This window comes from Gouania willdenowi, chromosome 21, assembly GCF_900634775.1.
Source record: "Gouania willdenowi chromosome 21, fGouWil2.1, whole genome shotgun sequence".
NCBI lineage: Eukaryota > Metazoa > Chordata > Actinopteri > Blenniiformes > Gobiesocidae > Gouania > Gouania willdenowi.
In genome coordinates, this window is record NC_041064.1 from 35058366 (window position 1) to 35081412 (window position 23047).

The 23047-nt window shown below is 39.8% G+C and overlaps 1 protein-coding gene and 1 pseudogene across 1 annotated transcript; both read left to right on the forward strand.

The window, feature by feature from the left end:
* The first annotated feature begins 7014 nt into the window (after positions 1–7014).
* LOC114455710 (zona pellucida-like domain-containing protein 1) lies at positions 7015–8175 on the forward strand. The gene has a single exon (XM_028437091.1). It carries the CDS (start codon positions 7015–7017, stop codon positions 8173–8175), a length of 1161 nt encoding a protein of 386 aa, XP_028292892.1.
* A 5363-nt stretch (positions 8176–13538) lies between these two features.
* On the forward strand, positions 13539–13656 carry LOC114455769 (uncharacterized; annotated as a pseudogene).
* The last annotated feature ends 9391 nt before the right edge of the window (positions 13657–23047 follow it).

The following is a 23047-nucleotide window of genomic DNA, read 5'->3' on the forward strand; positions in this document are numbered from 1 at the left end:
CATAGTTCACAGAGTAGTTTACATGTTAATGCTAATATTCATAGTTCACAGTATAGTTTACATTTTAATGCTAATATTCATAGTTCACAGAGTAGTTTACATGTTAATGCTAATGTTCATAGTTCACAGAGTAGTTTACATTTTAATGCTAATGTTCATTGTTCACAGCGTAGTTTACATTTTAATGCTAATATTCATAGTTCACAGAGTAGTTTACATGTTAATGCTAATGTTCATAGTTCACAGTATAGTTTACATTTTAATGCTAATATTCATAGTTCACAGAGTAGTTTACATGTTAATGCTAATGTTCATAGTTCACAGAGTAGTTTACATGTTAATGCTAATATTCATAGTTCACAGTATAGTTTACATTTTAATGCTAATATTCATAGTTCACAGAGTAGTTTACATGTTAATGCTAATGTTCATAGTTCACAGAGTAGTTTACATTTTAATGCTAATGTTCATTGTTCACAGCGTAGTTTACATTTTACTGCTAATGTTGATAGTTCACAGAGTAGTTTACATGTTAATGCTAATATTCATAGTTCACAGTATAGTTTACATTTTAATGCTAATATTCATAGTTCACAGAGTAGTTTACATGTTAATGCTAATGTTCATAGTTCACAGAGTAGTTTACATTTTAATGCTAATGTTCATAGTTCACAGAGTAGTTTACATGTTAATGCTAATGTTCATAGTTCACAGCGTAGTTTACATGTAAATGCTAATGTTCATAGTTCACAGAGTAGTTTACATTTTAATGCTAATGTTCATAGTTCACAGAGTAGTTTACATGTTAATGCTAATGTTCATAGTTCACAGCATAGTTTACATTTTAATGCTAATGTTCATAGTTCACAGAGTAGTTTACATTTTAATGCTAATGTTTGTAGCTCACAGCATTGTTTACATGTTAATGCTAATGTTTGTAGCTCACAGCATTGTTTACATTTTAATGCTAATGTTCATAGTTCACAGCGTAGTTTACATGGTAATGCTAATGTTCATAGTTCATAGCGTAGTTTACATTTTTATGCTAATGTTCAACGTTCACAGCATAGTTTACATGTTAATGCTAATGTTCAAAGTTCACAGTGTAGTTTACATGTTAAGGCTAATGTTCATAGTTCACAGCGTAGTTTACAAGTTAATGCTATTGTTCATAGTTCACAGCATAGCTTACATGTTAATGCTAATGTTCATAGTTCACAGCATAGTTTACATGTTAATGCTAATGTTCATAGTTCACAGCGTAGTTTACAAGTTAATGCTAATGTTCAAAGTTCACAGTGTAGTTTACATGTTCATGCTAATGTTCATAGTTCATAGCGTAGTTTACATTTTTATCGTAATGTTCAAAGTTCACAGCATAGTTTACATGTCAATGCTAATGTTCATTGTTCACAGCGTAGTTTACATGTTAATGCTAATATTCATAGTTCACAGTGTAGTTTACATGTTGATGCTAATATTCATAGTTTACAGTGTAGTTTACATGTTAATGCTAATATTCATAGTTCACAGTGTAGTTTACATTTTAATGCTAATATTCATAGTTCACAGCGTAGTTTACATGTTAATGCTAATATTCATAGTTCACAGTGTAGTTTACATTTTAGATTTGTGTTAAAGAAAATTCTCCAAAGGTTGATTTCTGTTGACAGGTTTGTTGTCAGCACTTCAGATCGTTTTTTCCGAAACAACTACGTTTGCCAGAACGTTAGCAGGATTTCATAAGTGACATTCGATTTCCTCAGCATAACAAGCAGGTGTTGGGTCAGCATGTATATGGTTGTATGGAGGCTTTGCTTTACAGACTGACACTTTATCTGGTGTGAAGCAGGTCAGCCTTTAATGGCTGTGCTGCCGTCAGAGCAGGAAAAGGACGAGAAAAGCACAAAACACATGAGTTTTAAACGCTGCTTGGCCTCATGACTCAGAGATGTGTGTGTGTGTGTGTACAGTACATGTGTGTGTACGTGTGTGTGTGTTTAGGGCTCCTAATAAATAAGGGTGTATAAATCTAGCAGTAAATACTGTATAAACAGAGTGATGTAAGTGATGTTTTTAGATGTTTCCTCTCATAATAAAGTGTAGATTCATTGAATAATTCATAATGTTAACAAACAGCTGCAGTATTAAAAGAGCTTTGTAGCTTTTACATAAAACTTGAACTCATCTATTGTCACATCATCGTGCAAACTACAACAATTCTGCACTTTTGCTGCACACTTTATCTAAAAAATGGCTACATTTCCTCTTTTTTTTTTAGTAAACAGTTCATTACCAAGCGCAGAAACCAGAGATGAAGTAAAATAAATGGTTTAATTTAAAAAATATCACTTTCAAAAACCAAATCCCACACACAATAGGTACAATACGCACCACTATAACATTACATTTCACTCTCACTGTAAAACAGCAATAACAAAACATGCATTGCTGTCTTAAAAAGATTGGACTTCTTGTAACGTTGACCTCCGACAGCATGTGCAGACAAGGCCTGGGGGCCAAATCCAGCCCTTTAGAGCATCCAATGTGGCCCCAAGGAGAGAGTATAAATGACAGAAAACATGAGTCATTGTGTACATGATGAAGTAATCCAGCTGTAGATAACTCAGTCCTTCCAAATACACAAATTCAAGAAAATTCCAGAATACTGGCAGGGCTCACAGTTTTTCCAATGCTTATATCACATGATGGAAGTCATGTATAATCTTATATTATACATTATACATTGTCTACATTATACAAATTATACATGACTTATTGTAAATCATGCATGACTTTTTCCTTTTACTGTTTTTTTCAGTGCTTTGTCGTCTGTTGTTTTAATGTCAATATAGATGCCATCCTGTTTTTCACTGCAAAACTAATCTACCTAAGGGTGTTAATAAAGTCATCTGAACCTGAACCTAAATTAACAAAAAAAATATTCATTTTGGTAAAATTCCGCTATTTTTCACAAAAATACCACTCAATTTTTCCAAAATACAAAAAAAAAATTGCAATTGAGGATTTTTCCTGTGAAGATCCTGCAGTCATTGAAACGTGATCATGTTTGCTTGGATATTGTTGGTGCCTTACATTCTCTATATATCATTGTACAAGTGAAAAGTGGGTCACAATAATGTTGAGTTTGATCATTTTAATGTTTGACATCAAACTTCTCCATATTTGGCCCCTGATCATAAAGGAGTTGGACCGTCCTGTTTTAGAGCATCCGACGTGTCCCATAGGAGAAACAATAACAGAGGAATCATGATGTAAACTACATACTAATTCAATCTGTGTACCATTCGTTCTTTGGTTATCATGTTTTAAAACCAAATCAAAATGACAAATAAACAGTGTGGTTATTTTGTTTTACTGTAAACAGAAATACAGAAAAAAGAAAAAAACAAACAAGCAGCATTTTTCTGTTTTAAAATTAAATTTTGTTCTGTTTGTGAGATAATTAGATATTTACGGGGAAACTAAGACGAGAGCTTCATGTTTTAATCTCACCACACAGATGGACTTTTATTCTGCTGCGTTTGATAAAATGATCTTGTATCATGTTGTCCACCTCACACTGACGGTAAAGAAGTGTAATTTGTGCGTTGATAACGTTTCGTTAAAGAGTTATTGATGCTGGAAGTCTGAATCTGTGAATATCTGCCAACTTTACTGAACAGTGTTACGGTACAAATAGTATCCAGATAAACTGATGACTGGGGAGACTTTTGCTTCTCGACAAAAAAGCAGCAAAGCATAACAAGTTTTTTCCGAAACAACTACGTTTGCCAGAACGTTAGCAGGATTTCACAAGTGACATTCGATTTCCTCAGCATAACAAGCAGGTGTTGGGTCAGCATGTATATGGTTGTATGGAGGCTTTGCTTTACAGACTGACACTTTATCTGGTGTGAAGCAGGTCAGCCTTTAATGGCTGTGCTGCAGTCAGAGCAGGAAAAGGAAGAGAAAAGCACAAAACACATGAGTTTTAAACGCTGCTTGGCCTCATGACTCAGAGATGTGTGTGTGTGTGTGTACAGTACATGTGTGTGTACGTGTGTGTGTGTGTGTGTTTAGGGCTCCTAATAAATAAGGGTGTATAAATCTAGCAGTAAACATTGTATAAACAGAGTGATGTAAGTGATGTTTTTAGATGTTTCCTCTCATAATAAACCCCGGGGCCCTAATCAAATTGTGCAAGGCATAATTTTAATCTACGTTGAATTACCTTTGAAATGATATATCGCACGACTATGTTCCCATAAATTTGAAAATTAACGGAAATGAGGGGCTCCGGGCGTCTCATCAAATTCATTGATAAAGTTTTCATACCAAACTGCATCCCAATCTAACGAGAACTAACGGAGGAGTAGTAATTTGAAAAAACGAGGCCCCCAGGGACCCCCTGGCGCCCCCGTGACACGTACGGGGTAATGGGCACCATTTATATATTGGTATGTGCCAATGATTCGGTACCACCTACCATCGTAATATTTGACTGGCAAATAAAAAGGAAATTCACTTTTGTTTTGTTTTTTCTTTTGCCCCTGGGCCCCAAATCAAAAAATGGGCTCCGAGCGTTGATGCGTACACATTCATATATTATAGCTACCAAATTTCAGCCTGATTCGTCCATGAATAACAGAGGAGTAGTGACTTTAACTAGTGTATACAATAACAAGAAGAAGAAGAACAAAGTGAGGGCGTTTTGAGTCCGGACTAAAAAAAGCACAAGATCTTCTGTTTCCGACACAATCATTAAATACTTTTTCTTACACTTGAATAGAAGAGAATAGAAGAGACTTTATATTGTCATTACACAGTGATGTAATGAAATATGATGCTCAGGTCCAAACTTGGTGCAAAAAAAAAAAAAAAATATAGGATCTATTTATGGAAGATAAAATATACATAAACCTTAAGTTAAAATATTTACAGATAAGATATAAAATGTAGGAGCTATTTACAGAAAAATAAAGAGATACATCAGATAAAAAGATGCAGTGTAATGTACATTTATTATTTTTATTTCTTGCACACTAGACCTGAGTATCCAATTTCATTGCATCACTGCGTTATTACAAAAAAAGTCTTTTCTATTCTATTAAACTCAAAATCAGGCCATAGTGAATCTGAGGACTTTTGGTTTGAAACTTAAATACAAAACATTAACTTAAAACCAGCAAAACTGACCAATAACTAAATGTATTTATCCATAGAATGAGGATGTGTACATTTGAGGTAATGTTGGATTTTGTTTCTGGTGCATTTTAAATAAAAGTCAAATAAAAACAGAATCTTTTAATCCACATTATTCAAAATAATTTCAACAAAATGTAATTGTTTTTATATTGTTTTGATTTTGTGTTTTGCTATAATTGACCATGTAACGTTGACTTGTAACGACCACTAGTTATTGGTAGTGCCTAATGGGGATCCAAATAAATAAAAAAAGAAGTACATTTTTGACTACTTTATCAAAAATTGAAATGTCTTGGCGAGTCTCTGGAAAAAATGTTTATGCTTTTCCCCAGAATCAAGTCCAAAAATGTCCAATCTTGATCTTTAGTGGAACATGTATGATGCCTCTTGTTGACAGATTATTCTATTTTTATGTCCCATGCATTGCTTAAAATGTAGATGGAGGTGTGGAACATCTATAGAAGAATCACTTTCTGCAATGACTATGAATTATTTCCTATCACGGACAAAAGAAAAGCTGGAAGTGTTGATGCATGTGTGCACTAATTTATTAAATCCTTTTGAATTCATCAATTCACCTATTGATATTCTTTATATGCATCAATCATCCCCACAAACAACTAAAATCATCAGTTTCTCTGTGTGACATTAGCAGTAGGCCAATAAAAATGCTTGTTATTGTAGCCTTGGCTTCACTTTGCTTTGAATGTCATTGTTTTTGTTTCATTGTATCACAATAAAAAGGACAAAAGAGAATTATTCCTTCTTTTTCCATACCTGAAAGTACACAGAAGACTTTTCCTTAAAGAAACAGATGTCATGTTTTATAATCTTTAATTATGTGTCATTTTACATTCATACAGTATGAGAAAGATGTGGAAATAAATTAGAATGTAACATTGTGATTTCAATATATGAAACTTCAAAATTTTTATGTTCAGGCTTTACTTTTTATAAAAGTTAAAAATCATCTTCTTTCACTAAACAATTTTGTCTTGGTCCATCACATAAAATCTTAATACTTTATGGTTTAAATGTGACATAATGTGGAAAAGCCAAGCGGTATGAAAACATTTGCGAGCGAGTGCGTAGAAGAAGCTTTTATATAACCTGCAAATTAGAGTGAAGTGATATGTGTGTCCACAGCCATTATATAGATTCAGTTACCTTCATAATCCAGAGAAGAACAGGTTGTCCTTTCCTCCAAACACACAGTTTACCACCAACAATGGAACCTAGTAACCATTATACATGTTAGTACAGCAAAATAATGACTCCAGTTCATGTGTTTTGCCATTTGTGCTTAAGATGAACACACAGTGACATCACATCTGGATTTCAAGTAAAAATGTGTGAATAAGGAAGAAGTGACTTCTGGTTCTTCTGTAGGTCAAAAGAAACCCTGAGAGAAGAACCGCCAAAACTTTGTAGGTCATTCACCTATTCATCCTATTCACGGCTATATTTACTTACTTCATGACAGCTTCGTAATACACAGCATAGAAATGTATATTTCAGAGCAGATTTAACAATGAAAGACCCCTTATTGTCTCATTATTGAAGGTACCAAGATGCTTCAGGTTTCACTTGTTGCCCTCAGGATCTGGTCCAGGCTCAAGATCCTAATACAATACATCTGTTCACTAATAGCAAGATGTTTGACCTGGTTTTAGACCAATCCTAGAAGACACACATACCTATAAAGACCCCTGACTGCTAACCAAAGCCTTCAAGCAGACTCTAAAGACTGACAAGCTCTCAAGAAAAGCAGATTTCTGCAAAGAACCCAGCGTAAACCTGAACAAGATGAAGATACTTGTGCTTTTCCTGTCCTTGATAGCTCGCAGTAGCCAACTTACATTGAGTGATTGTGGGTCAGATGCAAGGCGCCCACAGCTCAACGACATCGCCGTGAGTTGCGGCACAACATCTATCGGCCTGGCTATTCAAGTGTGTCCCGTCATCTACACCGGCTACAACGAGACTCTCCTGATCCTCAACCACATGCTGGAGCCAAAGTGTAGAGCAACCCTCGACGAGTCCGTCTCTCCACCGGTGGCTCGATTTAACTTTCCACTGAACATGACGCATTCGTGTGGTAGCGTTTTCAGGACCACGAGTGCTGCAGGGACTGGAATCTTCTCCGACTTCTCCAACATCCAGACGGTGAACATCAGCGGTATCATTCGCTCTGTGGATCCAACCACTGGCACCATCACGTACAACGCTGAGCTGAAGTACTACTACTCCTGCGCCTATCCCTTAGAATATCTGATCAACAACACCCAGATTGACGTGTCGGCCTCTTCCATCTCCATCAAGGACAACAATGGAAGTTTCATCAGCACTTTGAGCATGGACCTGTACAGTGACGCCAACTACACCCGACCAATGGTCATCCCAGAGCTGGGGATTGAACTGAGGACTGATGTGTTCGTAGAGGTCAAGGCCACCAACTTGACGGGCCAGTACCACATTCTCCTGGACCGATGCTATGCCTCCATCTCTCCTCTGCCCTCCAACTCCAGCTTCTTCAACCTGTTTGTGCCTTGCTCCAAGGATCAGTTCACAACCATGATTGAGAACGGAGACAGCCAGAGCGCCCGCTTCAAGTTCCCCGCTTTCCGCTTCATTGAGCAGCAGAACGAGACCGTGTCCACCTACTTCCTCCACTGCATCACCCGCCTCTGTGAGCAGAGCACCTGCAGCACCTTCAAGCAGTGCAACAAGCGCAGGAAGAGAGACACCCTTGACACTTCTGTGTCAGGTATAACCCAGACTTACACCCTCACCTCTCCCAGGATCGTCACCAGAGCTGAAACTACAGATTCCAAAGAGAAGCCGCTCGTCACTGGGAAAACATCCAACTCTGCGGTTGGGCTGGGCGTGGCTGTGGGCGTCCTCGCCTTCGCTTGCCTGGTTGCTCTCGGTGTAGCTGCTGTGTTTTTCAAAAGGCTCCGGAACTAATAAGCACAAGTGTTTTCTGTGTAGTTTGTATTGATTTACTGGTGGAGGACTGGGGTTAGCTTATTGGTGTGTCTTTTACTGCATTGCTTAAAAACGTAGATGGAGGTGTGGAACATCTATAGAAGAATCACTCTCTGCAATGACTATGAATTATTTCCTATCACGGACACAGAAAAGCTGGAAGTGTTGATGCATGTGTGCACTAATTTATTAAATCCTTTTGAGTTCATCAATTCACCTAATTGATATTCTTTATATGCATCAATCATCCCCACAAACAACTAAAATCATCAGTTTCTCTGTGTGACATTAGCAGTAGGCCAATAAAAATGCTTGTTATTGTAGCCTTGGCTTCACTTTGCTTTGTATGTCATTGTTTTTGTTTCATTGTATCACAATAAAAAGGACAAAAGAGAATTATTCCTTCTTTTTCCATACCTGAAAGTACACAGAAGACTTTTCCTTAAAGAAACATGTCATGTTTTGCATCTTTTTTTATGTGTCATTTTACATTCATACAGTATGAGAAAGTTTTGGAAATGAATTAAAATGTAATTGTGATTTCAATATATGAAACTTCAATATGAGGAGAGCAATACAATTCATACACATTAATTGTTATTACTATTAAGAAAACAACAATATAATGAATATTATTATTTTTTTAAATGTTATATTGCAACATACAAGACATGACAGAAACGTTACAGTATATACATGATACACAGACATAAAACAGTACATACACAGTACAATGAGTATATAATGAATATTCTAACAATATTCAAAATAATATCAATAATGATGATAATAATACATTTTTATTTAAAAGCATCTTTCAGGTCACCCACGAACACTTTAAAATAAAAACAGTGTATTACATAATAAAACAGAATAATACAAAAAAAAAAAAAACATGGAAGAAACATTGAATTACAGAGAATACAGTTTTCTTCACACATGAAAGGAAAATACAAACTTTTTAAATGAACAAAAGTCCAATTTCAGACCAAATCAGTGACATTTGGTACAGGTGGTAGAGGGTCGACTTCGGAGAGGTTTGGGGTTCGATCCCGCTACCTGACTATGTGTCGAAGTGTCCATGGGCAAGACACTGAACCCTAAGTTGCTCCCAGTGGTCGACGAGCGCCTTGCATGGCAGTCCTGTCCCACTGGTGTGTGAATGTGAGAGTGATTGGGTGAATGAGCTGATATGTAAAGCGCTTTGGGACTGCTTCAGTGTGGGGATAAAGCGCTACATAAATCAAGTCCATTTACCATTACCATTAGCTGACAGCGGCTAACAGTGTATCTGCTGCCACTGGTAAATCCGAGAAAAAACGTGGGAAAAACCTGTGTGTGTGCATGTGAGGAAGGTCCCTGACAATGTGAGGACTCAGGGTAGTACATCTTTATTCCCACAGCATCATAGTCGTCCCGCGATGTTCAGTGAAAACAGTCTGAGTGATGGAGAGAAAATGTTGAGCTGACCTCTCCAGGGTCATGTGACCAAACCTGACTAACCATTCTGGCCGTCGGTTACCTGAGTTATTGTCGTTAAAGAGACCTTAGTCTTTGCAAACAGTGGAAACCAGATATTTACAAACACTACATCAAAATATTGTTTTAGGTCAAGTAGCAATTTTAGAATTATTTCTAAATTATTATTGCGAAATGTCAGAATAATGATTGAATAATAATTTCTTTCTTTCTTTCTTTCTTTCTTTCTGGAAATCCTACTTCCCATGCACAAACCATCACCAAATTCAATTTGCCAATCATCCTAAAGGTGTTACAACAGCAAGCCTTTGAGTGTCAAGAATCTTAAAAATCATAAAAACCATATATGCTACAGATTAGTAACTCTTACCAAAATGAAGCCCCAAAACTGAGGAAACTTTAGTACATTTAAACTTAATGCAAATTATGAAAACTGTAAAACGTATCAAACTTATCTCATAGTTTCAATTGATACCAAACTTGTTCATCTTCAGACTGTCCTACACAAACCATCATCACATTGGCGTGTACATCCCACCGTCAGCTGATGTGCGCGAGGCACAGCGCACACTCGCCGACCAGATCCTGTGCGTGGAGCGGACCTACCCGGACTCTTTTATCATTGTGCTTGGTGACTTTAATAAAGGGGACCTCTCACACCAGCTCCCCAAATATAGACAATTAATTAAATGTCCGACCAGAGAGGAGAAGACACTGGATCACTGTTACACCACACTAAGCAGTGCTTATCACGCCGTTTCCCGTGCTGCACTGGGCCAATCGGACCATTTGATGGTCCATCTGATTCCTTCATACAGACAGAGGCTGAAGCTCTGTAAACCTGTGGTGAAGGAATCTAAACAATGGACCAGTGAAGCAGTGGAGAAACTCCAGGAGTGTTTGGACTGGACTGACTGGGATGTTTTCAGGTCTGCGAACAGTTCTCTGGATGAGTTTACAGACGCTGTGACGTCCTACATCAGCTTCTGTGAGGACAGCTGTATTCCATCAAAGACCAGGGTGAGTTATAACAATGACAAACCCTGGTTCACAGCTAAGCTCAGAGGGCTGAGGACAGACAAAGAGGTCGCTTTCAGGAGTGGAGACAGAGCCAGGTACAGAGAGTCGAAGTACACGTTTGAAAAGGAGGTGAGAAAAGCCAAACGTTTGTACTCAGAGAAGCTACAATATCAGTTCTCTGCAAATGACTCGGCTTCTGTCTGGAGAGGGCTCAGGCAAATTACAAACTACAAGCCCAGAGCCCCTGCTGCTGCTAACGACCTCTGCCTGGCCAACAGTCTGAATGAGTTCTATTGTAGATTTGACAGACAATGGGACAGACCTGACTCCAACCCCCCTCACACCTCTGACCAGCCTCACTCCAACACCTTCACCCCCCACATCAAAGCTACAGTTTCACCCCAGCTGCCTACAGAGGCTCTCTCCCCTATCTTCCCCCCCTCCTCCCCCCCTCCTACAGAGACACCTTTCTCCATCAAAGAGAGAGATGTGAATAGACTTTTCAGGAGACAAAACCCCCGTAAGGCTTGTGGACCGGACTCTGTCTCTCCCTCTACCTTGAAGCACTGTGCTGATCAGCTGTCTCCAGTGTTCACAGACATTTTTAACACCTCACTGGAGACATGCACCGTACCAGCCTGTTTTAAGGCCTCCACCATCGTTCCTGTCCCTAAAAAGCTGAGGATCACAGGACTTAATGACTACAGACCCATCGCTCTGACATCTGTGGTCATGAAGTCCTTTGAACGCCTCATGCTCTCCCACATCAAGGACATCACCGACCCCCACATGGACCCCCTGCAGTTTGCCTATAGATCCAACAGGTCAGTAGACGATGCTGTAAACCTGGCTCTCCACTTCATCCTCCAGCACCTGGACTCCCCAGGCTCCTACGCCAGGATCCTGTTTGTGGACTTCAGCTCTGCTTTTAATACAATAATCCCAGCTCTCCTTCAGGACAAGCTTTCCCAGCTGAACGTGCCAGACTCCACCTGCAGGTGGATCACAGACTTCCTGTCTGACAGGAAGCAGCACGTGAAGCTGGGAAAAACCATCTCTGCTCCCCGGACCATCAGCACTGGATCTCCTCAGGGCTGTGTTCTTTCTCCTCTGCTCTTCTCCCTGTACACCAACAGCTGCACCTCCTCTCACCAGTCGGTCAAACTCCTGAAGTTTGCAGACGACACGACCATCATCGGTCTCATCGCTGATGGAGACGAGTCCGACTACAGGTGGGAGACAGACCGGCTGGTGTCCTGGTGCAGCCAGAACAACCTGGAGCTCAATGCTTTAAAGACAGTGGAGATGATAGCAGACTTCAGGAAGAACCCAGCCCCCCTCACCCCCCTCACCCTGGGAGACTCTACAGTGAGCTCTGTAGAGTACTTCTGCTTCCTGGGGACCATCATCACTCAGGACCTCAAGTGGGAGCTGAACATCAGCTCCCTTATCAAAAAAGCTCAGCAGAGGATGTACTTTTGCGGCAGCTGAAGAAGTTCAGTCTGCCAACAAAGATGATGGTGAACTTCTACAGCTCCATCATCCAGTCCATCCTCTGCTCCTCCATCACCATCTGGTACGCTGCAGCTACGGCCAAGGACAAGGCCAGACTGCAGCGTATCATCCACTCTGCAGAGAAGGTCATCGGCTGCAATCTGCCCTCCCTCCAGGACCTGTACGCCTCCAGGATTTTGAGGCGTGCAGGAAAGATTGTGGCCGACCCCTCCCACCCCGGTCATAAACTGTTTCAATCTCTCCCTTCTGGTAGGAGGTTTCGGTCCATCAGGACCAGAACCTCCAGACACAAAAACAGCTTCTTTCCCTCTGCCACCATCCACATGAACACACCCCAAGTCACCCACTGAACCCCCCCCCCCCACCCGATCACCACCTCCACCAGCTTGATACCTGCTGCACTGTATATATATATATTTATATTTATATTTATCCTATTTATCCTTTATTCTCTATCTATCCTTTATTTATCCCTCATCCTTTATATTTATCATTATTATTATTATTATTGTTGCTGGGTTGTGCTTTGTTGTTCTGTTTTTATTTCTTTTATTTCTTTTTGTTGCTTGTTTTGTGCACCAACCACCAAGTCAAATTCCTTGTACTGTCCTCAAAACTGTACATGGCAAATAAAACATTTCTGATTCTGATTCTGATTCTGATCACAGACTTTTGGTTTAACTTAAATTGAGCCTACAGTGCATCAACATGTGTGACTGTCAACATCTGTCTGGTTGATGCCTAGACATTCATGGTTGTGGTTAGAGTGGAGCCTCGTCTCCCACTTCTGACTCCTCCCATTTAGCCAACCACACCCTCATTCCATCTACACACAGTCCTCTAACAGGTGCTGTCCACACAGTAGTGACCTTTGACCCCTGTAACACACCCACCACACTGCTTACACACCATTTACAAGCCACACATTCACACCCCATACTCACTCATTCTCATTCCACTCACACATGGTCTAGCACCAGGTGTTTCCATGTAGGCAGACCTGCTAATACTGTATCATGTTTTTCTGCAGTCTGTGCCTTCTCCCCATCATCCTCTCTCCTTTTCTGATTTAATCAAAAATTCATGTTTTTGGTTTGTTTTTGTCTTTACTTTGGGAGCCACACAGAAGTATAGACTAAGGGCCACAAGGGCCCCCGGCCTGAGGGTTGTCCATGATTGACCTTGGAGAACAAAAACAATTAAACTCAATCTGTTGACTATCACACACACAGATTAAGATTATTGACTTACTGTATATAAAGACATTGTTTTAAGGTGTTTCACCATTTTCTCTAATAAACACATTCATAATTGGAATATCCTATTCACCATGTGGCCACACCAGCCTGGCATTGCCCGATCCCGTTAGATCTTGGAAGCTAAGCAGGTCTGGGCCTGGTTTGTAGTTGGATGGGAGACCACTGAGAATTCCAGGTGCCACAGTGGGGTGGCAGTCGCTGCAGTGGTATCTGTCATTGTGTCCTTGGGCAAGGCACTTCACCTACATTGCCTAGTATGAACGTAGTGTGTGAGTGATTGTTAGTGGTGGTCGGAGGGTCCGATGGCGCACTATGGCAGCCTCGCTTCCCAGGGCAGCTGTGGCTACAACAGTAGTTTGCCACCACTAATTGTGGAGTGAAAGAATAATGCCTTAATTCTGTAAAGCGTCTATGATAAAGCGCTATATAAAACTGATGCATTATTATTATTATTACCATTTTTGGCCCTCCAGATTTTGAGTATCTGCTGCACCTTGATTTGTCCTCTAGTTTAAAAAAAGATATGCACAATATTTAGTAAACAATGTAGATATATAATGCATAAAAGCTTAATTTATAGATACTTAACAAGCACTACTCTTGCATGGTCTCCCTATTTAAGATGAGATCAACAGTTAAATTAAAGTTAAAAGTCCTTTGATTCAGAGCTGACAAAACGCACAACACCATGTTTCCACTGTAACTTAGATAGATTCATTGATAGATGCTTTATTGATCCCGAGGGAAATTCAAAACATCCAGTAGCAGTATACAAGACAAAAGTACAATAAACAGTAAACAGTAATAAGTAAAAGAAACAGTAAACTGTAATAAATAAGCAGTTAAAAATAAACAGTAAAAAGTAAAAGTAAACATTAAACATTAAACATTAAACATTAAACATTAAACAGTAAAACAAATAAACAGCGCAGTCGTCCCTCCCTTCTGTATATAATATACACAGACTGATACTGACTCCTGACCAATGAAAGAGTCTTGTTTTTACCTCAGCGTTTACATACCAATGGATGACCAACATTGTAGAGCTTTAATAGGGCCTAGAAAAAGAAGACCTGACTCAGCCCGAGCCCAACACAACACGGCTCGAACCCGTCCAACTTAAATGATGCCAATGTCTCTTTAAAGCTGCAATATGTTACTTTTTTTGGCATCATTTGGTCAAAAATCTATAATCCTCTTTGAGCATATTGTAATCCAAAGTGTTCTGAGTGGACAGTGAGTATATTCTCGTTCTCCTGGTTGTAAATGAAGTTTAGAAATCCAGGAGCTTAACACTCCTAGAATCTGGATGTCAGCCAATCAGAGATCTTTCTACAAATACGAGTGCTCCATGAGAAGTCTTTGGCTTTACTATTGGCTGCTTGACTGAAGTCTGGTATGTTCAGCGACCATCGGTAGTAAAAGTATAATCACCGACGTCCCAGCAAAAGTCTCCATAACAGCTTTAGACACAACAGTGACACGACAAATCAAGCAGAAAAAGGCAGACTGAGGTGGAGAAGCAACAGTTTAAAGCCACAAACACACTGGGGAGGAACGGACCGCTTTGTGTCCTCATGGAACCCCGTGACTGTGGAGGGCTCGCCCCACACACACACTGGTGTCAGACAGACAGTGAGAACAGACGGGATAAACCACATGTAAACCAAGATAAGCTTATTCAAGGTGAATTCATTTTACAGTCTGGATGCAGAGTGGTTGTTGTAAGTCCGCTCAGAGCGGTAGGCAGCCTCAATCACAGCCAACTGTGTGAGCTCTCTGGCGGAAACAAGCCGACGGCAGCAGCCGCTGCTTAGGACAGTAACTACAGAGTAATACGTGCATTCATGTCAGAGTCACTAAAACACCAGAAAAATCTCTAATAACACAAGATAAAGTTCAAAAACTTGTCACTATGTCTTTGTTGAAAAACAGTCGCTAAGAGCATTCAGAAAAGACTCTGGGTCCTCAGGAGAAGATGGGAGCATCCAAGCAAATTGCCTGTATAATAGACGGTGCGGCTGATGTACAGTATGTGTTTCTCGGTTATTCAGATTAAAAAAGAGAATTTAAACAACACGGGCACACCTGGAAGTCCCCTTTGTGTCCAAATGTGCAGCAATTATTATGACTGTACTCATTAAAAAAGGAAAAAAAACAACAGAAAAGCCCCTCTACTCTAGTTGAAACACAGCGTAGGGCATCGCAGCAATCAAAATCACCGTGTCAGGGGCCCCTACGCTCAACAGCACTGGCGAAAACCCTGGACGATACGTGCGTCTGTCTCGCGCTAATAGAAACACATCACCTGACCATTTATTTACCACGCAGGGTTATACCACGGGCCGTCAGGTTCGGGCAAAAACTTAAAGCTCTACAACTTTGTCCAACAACTGCTTTCAATCCCAATCATTTGTGAACATAATTGATCTGAGTTTAGAATAATCTGTAGTAATTCACCAGTACTAAAGCAACAATCGGAACTAAATAAGAGTAAACTTTAAAGGTCCTGATCAATGCTAATGCTAATCTAGCCAAATATAATTATATGTACATTATTTTACATTCAGAGTGAGAGAGAAGGAGATATTGCACATCACTTAGTAAAGTCTTCGCTGTTCCCACGGGTTTGCTGGGCTCAGAGCAGATGCTTAACGCTCCTAAAGCTTTGGCTACGTCCTGAAGGCCGTCACTGCCTCGCTCTCATTCTTCAGGTTCCTTCTCGGTGTCTGTAAACCTGCTCAGGTTCTCACCCGCTGCGACCATGAAACCCAAACTGGCAGTAAAAGTCAAAAAGCAAACATGGAAGAAAGCGAAGAAAAACGACTCTGCCCTTGTGTTGCTTCCCTCTTTGGGGAGCAGATTAGACACTGTTACAGGTTGATGTACTGTGTGCTTTAAAAACCCACTGCAGGGATCATTCCTTAGCGCTGGGATCATGTGGGAGGCCATGTGACCCGGAAGTAAAAACACGTCTTTGAGGCTCCAGTGATGGACCGTGAACCTCCACCTCAGCGGCTTTACGACAATAGAGATGTACTCTGTGAGAGTTATTTAAAATGGACAGCACCCCTAATTCTCCCTAACACACACACACACACACACACACACACCGTCACCAGCGTGTCGGACCTGCAGTGAAGCGTGTAATCGTATCACCATGTCCGAGGGTAGAAAGAACTCACACACCAAATTTTCCATGTCATCGCCGGCTTCTGGCTGTGAAATAGTGGTTGTGACATCATCGCCTCACACAGAGGGACAGAGAGGGTCATGGGAGTGTGTGGGGGGGGGGGGGTGGTATCTGTGTAAGTCGTTATGTTTACAACCCCAGGTGGACGTCTAAAGTTATTACCGGATTTCTTCTTCTGTTGTGATGCAGCTTTCACTCCTTTTTCTCTGTCTTTCCAATTTTTCCCAAACTCTTGTTTCATCCTTTTCCATTTTTTTTCTTTTTTACTCTTTATATCTTTTATAAAACACGTTATCATGATGAAATACCTTAAATTAACAGTTAGTGGTGATCAGAAGCCTTTCTGTACAGTTTGCATGTTCTCATCAATCACGCATGGATTGTCTCCAGGGTTCCTCCCACATTACGTGTGTTATTATTGGTGGGGATTGTTTGTTTCTGTCACCAACATTTACGATATACCTCGTCCTTATGGACGCTCAAATCAATGCTTTTCACCACTGAACTGTAATTTGTGGTGAAAGCTGACACCATGTAGTTTTTTTTTTTTTTTCAAATTTGTCCTAAACCTTTGAAATGCACTTTTTATTAGATCTATGTCTAACAAAACACATTAGTTTGCACCACATTTGTTTTTATTAACTTTTACAAACTTTACAGTTTATAAGAGCCTGTGTTCCTCCATCTTGAAATTACATGATTGATGATGTCACACGGCCCCACTGCCTGTAAACATTGTTTTCTATCGGAGTGAAGCTTTCAGCCTGATTTTTAGATCGTTTAGTAGCTTTTTAGGTCATTGAGCAACTTTTTAGATCATTTAGTAGCTTTTTAGGTCAAAATGACAATTGCCGCTGCACAAACTCACAAAACCTGATGATAGAAGTCCTTTTGGGTAGGGGTCCTTCAAAAGTCTGTGATTTACTCGCTAACTTCAGCCTTCACAGCACAAGCCCCGCACTGTTTAAAGGCTGGCATACACTGTGCAATTTTTGGCCCATTTAGAGCCGATTTTCGACTTGTGCCTATTTAGTGGGATCGTACGAGTCTCTACTAGATCGTGTGTCGTGCATCGTGTACTTTTCTTTTTTAAAGCTCTTTTTGCGGAGATTTGCGAATGTTTCTTCACTTCTGGGTTCTTCTTCTTCGTCTATTTTGTACGTTGCATTTCCGGAAACAAAACCCCAACGTTTCGTGTATGAACGTACAGTGTGAGACCGTGTCAGATTGTCGGTCCGTACAGTGTGAGAACATGAATTGTGAGCTGCTCACATTCGGGCTCTGCACCTGAGTCACACAGTTTGAGCTGGAGCTGAGTACAACGATGGACAAGATGTATCCCAGTCTTAAAGGAGAGTAAAGGTCCCTTAAAGGAGCTCTTCTTCTCTGCTTCATTGTTTACGACCAAACCACAGTGGGAACTGTCGCCCCCTGCGGTCACAGATCTTTTCAGGTCACAACTGTTTTTATTCAACAAAATATAACAAAAGAGGTTTACATCTTTAACTTTTTCTGATATTTCAGAGAAACCAAAAGCAGCACAAGTTTTCATTTTGACTGAAAAAGCTGCTAAATGATTTAAAAAGCAGCTAAATGATTTAAAAAGCTGCTAAATGATTTAAAAAGCTGCTAAATGATTTATAAATCAGGCTGAATGTTTCACTACAATAGAAAACAATGGAATGTTTACATGTTTAGAGGCAGTGGGGCCGTGTGACATCATCAATCAGGTGATTTCATGATGGAGGAACACAGGCTCTAATAATGTAGTCCTTTAAAAAACAAAAACAAAGAAAAAAAAAACAGATAAATGAATACAGTGAAAAAATAATGTGCTTTGTTAGGCAAATATCTCATAATAAGTACAAAATATTAGAAAGATTGTTGCCATTACGTTTGAGCAAACCTGACACACAGCATCCTCAACAAGGCTGGGCGGAGCGTTGTGTCTTTTTATTTAATATTTAATAAGGAACAGACAGATTAATCATATTTTACTAACATTGATGTTTTCTTGATTGTCCAGTTGATTAAATTAGGTTAAAACAAATACCGCACTGAGCAGTTATTGGTATTAGATTATCGGTTATAAAAAAATATTTAGATGAATTCACATTTTTCATGTTTAATTACTTTCTGCAAATCTTAAAAATGAAATATCCTACAAATCTCCTTTCAAATAAATGTGTTATGTTTTATTATTTTGCATATATTGTAATTGGATATGATGCAGTTATTTAAAATTACTCCCAATGTCCGGTTAATTCCAATCATTAATTCCCATGAAAAGTTTGTACTTTTTATTTCCCAAAATTCCAGAATTTATGTTCCCACAGTAATTTACTGCAAACTAACAACAATATAAATGACCAAAAACACCAATGAAACAAACAAAAGTCCATCTGAAAAACAACCAAACTAAGATTTAAACTCATGACATTAAAAACATTTATTTTCCATTAAGAGCAAACCGTACACACATGCCAAGCCCACCCAATGCTAACAACAAGCTAAAGTTTATTCAGAATGATTGTTATCAAACTCTGAATGCTTGAATTACATTATTGAAATGAGAATATTCAGATTGTTGTTGTAAATCTACTGGAGAAGCTGCAGAAAGGCCAGTGGGAGCTTATATTGGGACAGAGTTACTATAATGTCCAGTTTGAGAGTTCTACTGGGAAACAAATGACAAAACAATCCCTGTAACAATCTCAGAGTCACGAGCAGTGAGAGAAACATCAAGTTTAACAGTCAGACGCTGTAGAGAAGGTCAACACTCACTATTGGTGCTTCTATTACTCATTCATGGCTGTTAGGACACACACACACACACACACGCGCACACACACACACACACACACACACACACACACACACGCACGCACGCACGCACGCACGCACGCACGCACGCACGCACGCACGCACGCACACACACACACACACACGCACGCACACACACACACACACACACACACACACACACACACACACACACACAAACATACACAAACACACACACACACACACACACACACAAACACACGCACGCACGCACACACACGCACACACACACACACACACACACACACACACACACACACACACACACACACACACACACACACACACACACACACACACACACACACACACACACACACGCACACACAGCATGCAGGAATGCAAGCTCAGCGATGGTCACGCTATTAGAAAGTAAAGTATTGTCTTCACATTGTCTTCATCGTACTCACACGTCTACATCCTATTAGTTTATCTTCATCTCAAAATAATTCTTGCAATTTGAGCATATACACAAACAAAACATGTGTTTATGTAATTTCTACAGTAGAAGCAGAAGCACACTCCATAGTTTGGTTTAGTATCAATCGTTAGCTTAGCGAACACTAAAACAACACAAATCAGTCAGAGGGTCTTAGATGTTTTTTCCTCATTGATAGCGAATCATCTGCACAAACACCAGCAAAACTTTGTAAATCTGTAAAACCAGGTGTAGTAATGGTGAGTTAAGAGGTGAATGAGAGGCAGGAGTAGAGCTTAAACCAATTAAAACTGCTGCAGATTAACATTTGTTATCAGATAAAGACATTGGAGAAGATTTATCGAAGATGTGTAGCTGTAAAAATCTACACAAATGTCACTACGTGCAGACAAACTCCATGCAGTATTATGGAAGCGGATTAGGGCCAATTATGATGGAGAGAATAATTTGGGGCAAATCAAGAATAAGGTCGAAATGTTGAGAATAAAGTTGAAATTTCGAAATTAAAGTTGAAATATAATGTCAAGATTGAAGTCAGAATAAGGAGACGAAAGCCGAAAGTTTCAAAATTAACAAAAATCGAAGGTTTGTTAATAATAAAGTCAAATCTACAGACACTGACGAGGGCCAATTCACCTTATGACAACAAACGTGGCAGATCGTGGCCATCGACAAAATGCTGCTGGTTTCGTAGATTTGACTTTATTAGCAAACCTTTGACTTTTATCCCCATATTGTATTTTAACTTTATTTTTTAAATTTAGACTTTAATCTCAACATTTCAACTTTATTCTAGATTTGCCCAAAATAATTTTCTCTAATAAAATTTGCCCTAATCCACTTCCGTCCTATCAGGATTGCGTCTGTCAAGCCCACAACACTGTTTGCCACTGATGAATAGTAACATGGAAGGATCAGCCGTAGAAAATGTTAATACATTAATGCAACATGAAACAATCACTTTTATCCAGTTAAGCACAGGAAGGCGGTAACTGTCACAGCGTTACACCAACGGCTGCGTATGTTCTGCGGAGAGGATTTGTTTTTATTCTAGTTAATGTATCGCCTGCCTATGTGGTGTGCTAAGGCTATTCTATTTTTGGTGGACACCGGAGCAACAACGCATAAAGTTCAGCAAAGATAAGCTTGTGTGGGACAGGAAGTACTACACAGACACAGAATGAAACTTCCTGTTTATTTTCAGAATAAAATAAAATGTTTTAGGCGGATCGTTTTGCCATCCATGTTCTGACCATGTAGCTCCTTTTCAGGACGCTGGGGGTCTGCTGGTGCCTATCTCCAGCTTTCTCCAGGCACGAGGGGGTGGGGCTACACCCTGGATAGGGCAGCGGTGGATCGTATTTCACGTATAAATATTGACCATATCCATGGTTATAATACAATAATGTCTACAAAAGATGAAGATCTACAGGACATGACTGAGTGGATTTCCTTCTTCTTCTGTGGTTCTTTGTATTCACTAAAACTCACGATGTCGCGTGATTACGTATGAATTAGAGGGATCTCCTGAGTCCTTGTGATTCTCGCTGTCTGGCAGAGATGCTACAGTGCACATCACAGACACGGAGTTCCCCTCCACCCAACCCAAAAAATGCCAACATAGCTCCTAAGGTGTCATAATTTACCGAAAAGTGTCATAATTTAGCAAACAACACTTGATGACAGCCTTAATGACACTTTATTCATGCTAATGACAGCTAATGACATCGTAATGTCAGCCTTATGTATAAAACTTCAAGTATTTATGCTATATGTGTGTGTGTGTGTGTGTGTGTGTGTGTGCGTCTGGTCTGTCTTTAGATATAATGGAAAATGAAATGTGTGGCACTACTTCCTACTTTAGACAGCGCACGACCCAGAATCCTCTCTGATACGAGTTTATTCACCAGAACTTTTTGACAGGACAGGGGGTGCCGTACACGCAAAAAGAGATGAAACAGAATAACCTCAAAATAAATCGCTTTGCGATATCTGGGAACCACTAAAGTCAGTCATGGTGTAAAGACGAAGCACAAAATGACACAATAGCTCCTTTTCGTTGCGTGAACGTGTTTTTCTTGGAGCCGTTTACAGCTGTTACTGAACCTTTTCTCTATTTGTGCAAACAGTCGACTGCCATCAGAAAAGTGATGAATCATCAGAAGAATGAATGCAGGTTTTTCTCTGTGACAGGGAGGCTGTGATTGTGTTACATTGGCTGTGCTCACACACACACACACACACACACACACACACACACACACACACTGGACCTTTTCTGTGATTTCACGTTGGGTTGGTGTTAGTGAACAGGTGGCAGACACGTGCTGCGACGCTGGCATTCCTCTCATAAGTTCATCTCTGTCATCAAAGGACTCTTTAATGCCGACAAGAGTAAACAAATAGAAATAGGAGGAAGCTAAAAGTTCTGCTATCACATTTCTACAATCTGTCAGGATGGATTAAGTCATCTTGGATCGTTATGGAAAAGAGGGAGAAACATTAGAAAAGGTGAAAAGAGGAAGTAATGGAAAGGATTTAGGAATTATTGAAGCCAGTCTTATCTGTTGTGTAAGTGTGTGTTAATATAGATATTAAGAGGGGTAATAGTGAAGTGTGTAAAAGTGCTGCTGACTGTGATTCCCTGAGGAATCCTCAGCTCTCAGTAACTCAGACCATCTGTACGATGAATGAGGGCCTCCATGAAAGAGGTTTTGTCACTGGTTCAATGAAGCCACAGCTGTTGGAAGATGTTCACCAAACTAAATGATGGTTTGGACTCACAAATGCAAAGCTTTATACAACGTTCAGGCCACGTTTTGCTTTAGTTAAGGCTCACACTGACAGGTCATGACTACAAGAGCTGCTGGTTTTTGGTCCTGTGACTCAAATCAAACAACTGTTTGGTTATGGAATGAACCATCACACACAGATCCTGTGAGTGATGGTTCTTATGAGTCGTCTGAGACGCTGCTGCAGCAAAGTAGAAACAGATCATAGTTACACACACCACACTTCAAGGATTCTGTTGAACAGAATTCCAGAAACAGTCAGGATATGGAAAACTGTTTGAGCATAAATGTGATATCAGTGACATCAACC

What these genes read in the sequence shown, in the direction of transcription:
- LOC114455710 (XM_028437091.1), top strand. Translation starts at nt 7,015, where the DNA reads ATGAAGATACTTGTGCTTTTCCTGTCCTTGATAGCTCGCAGTAGCCAA.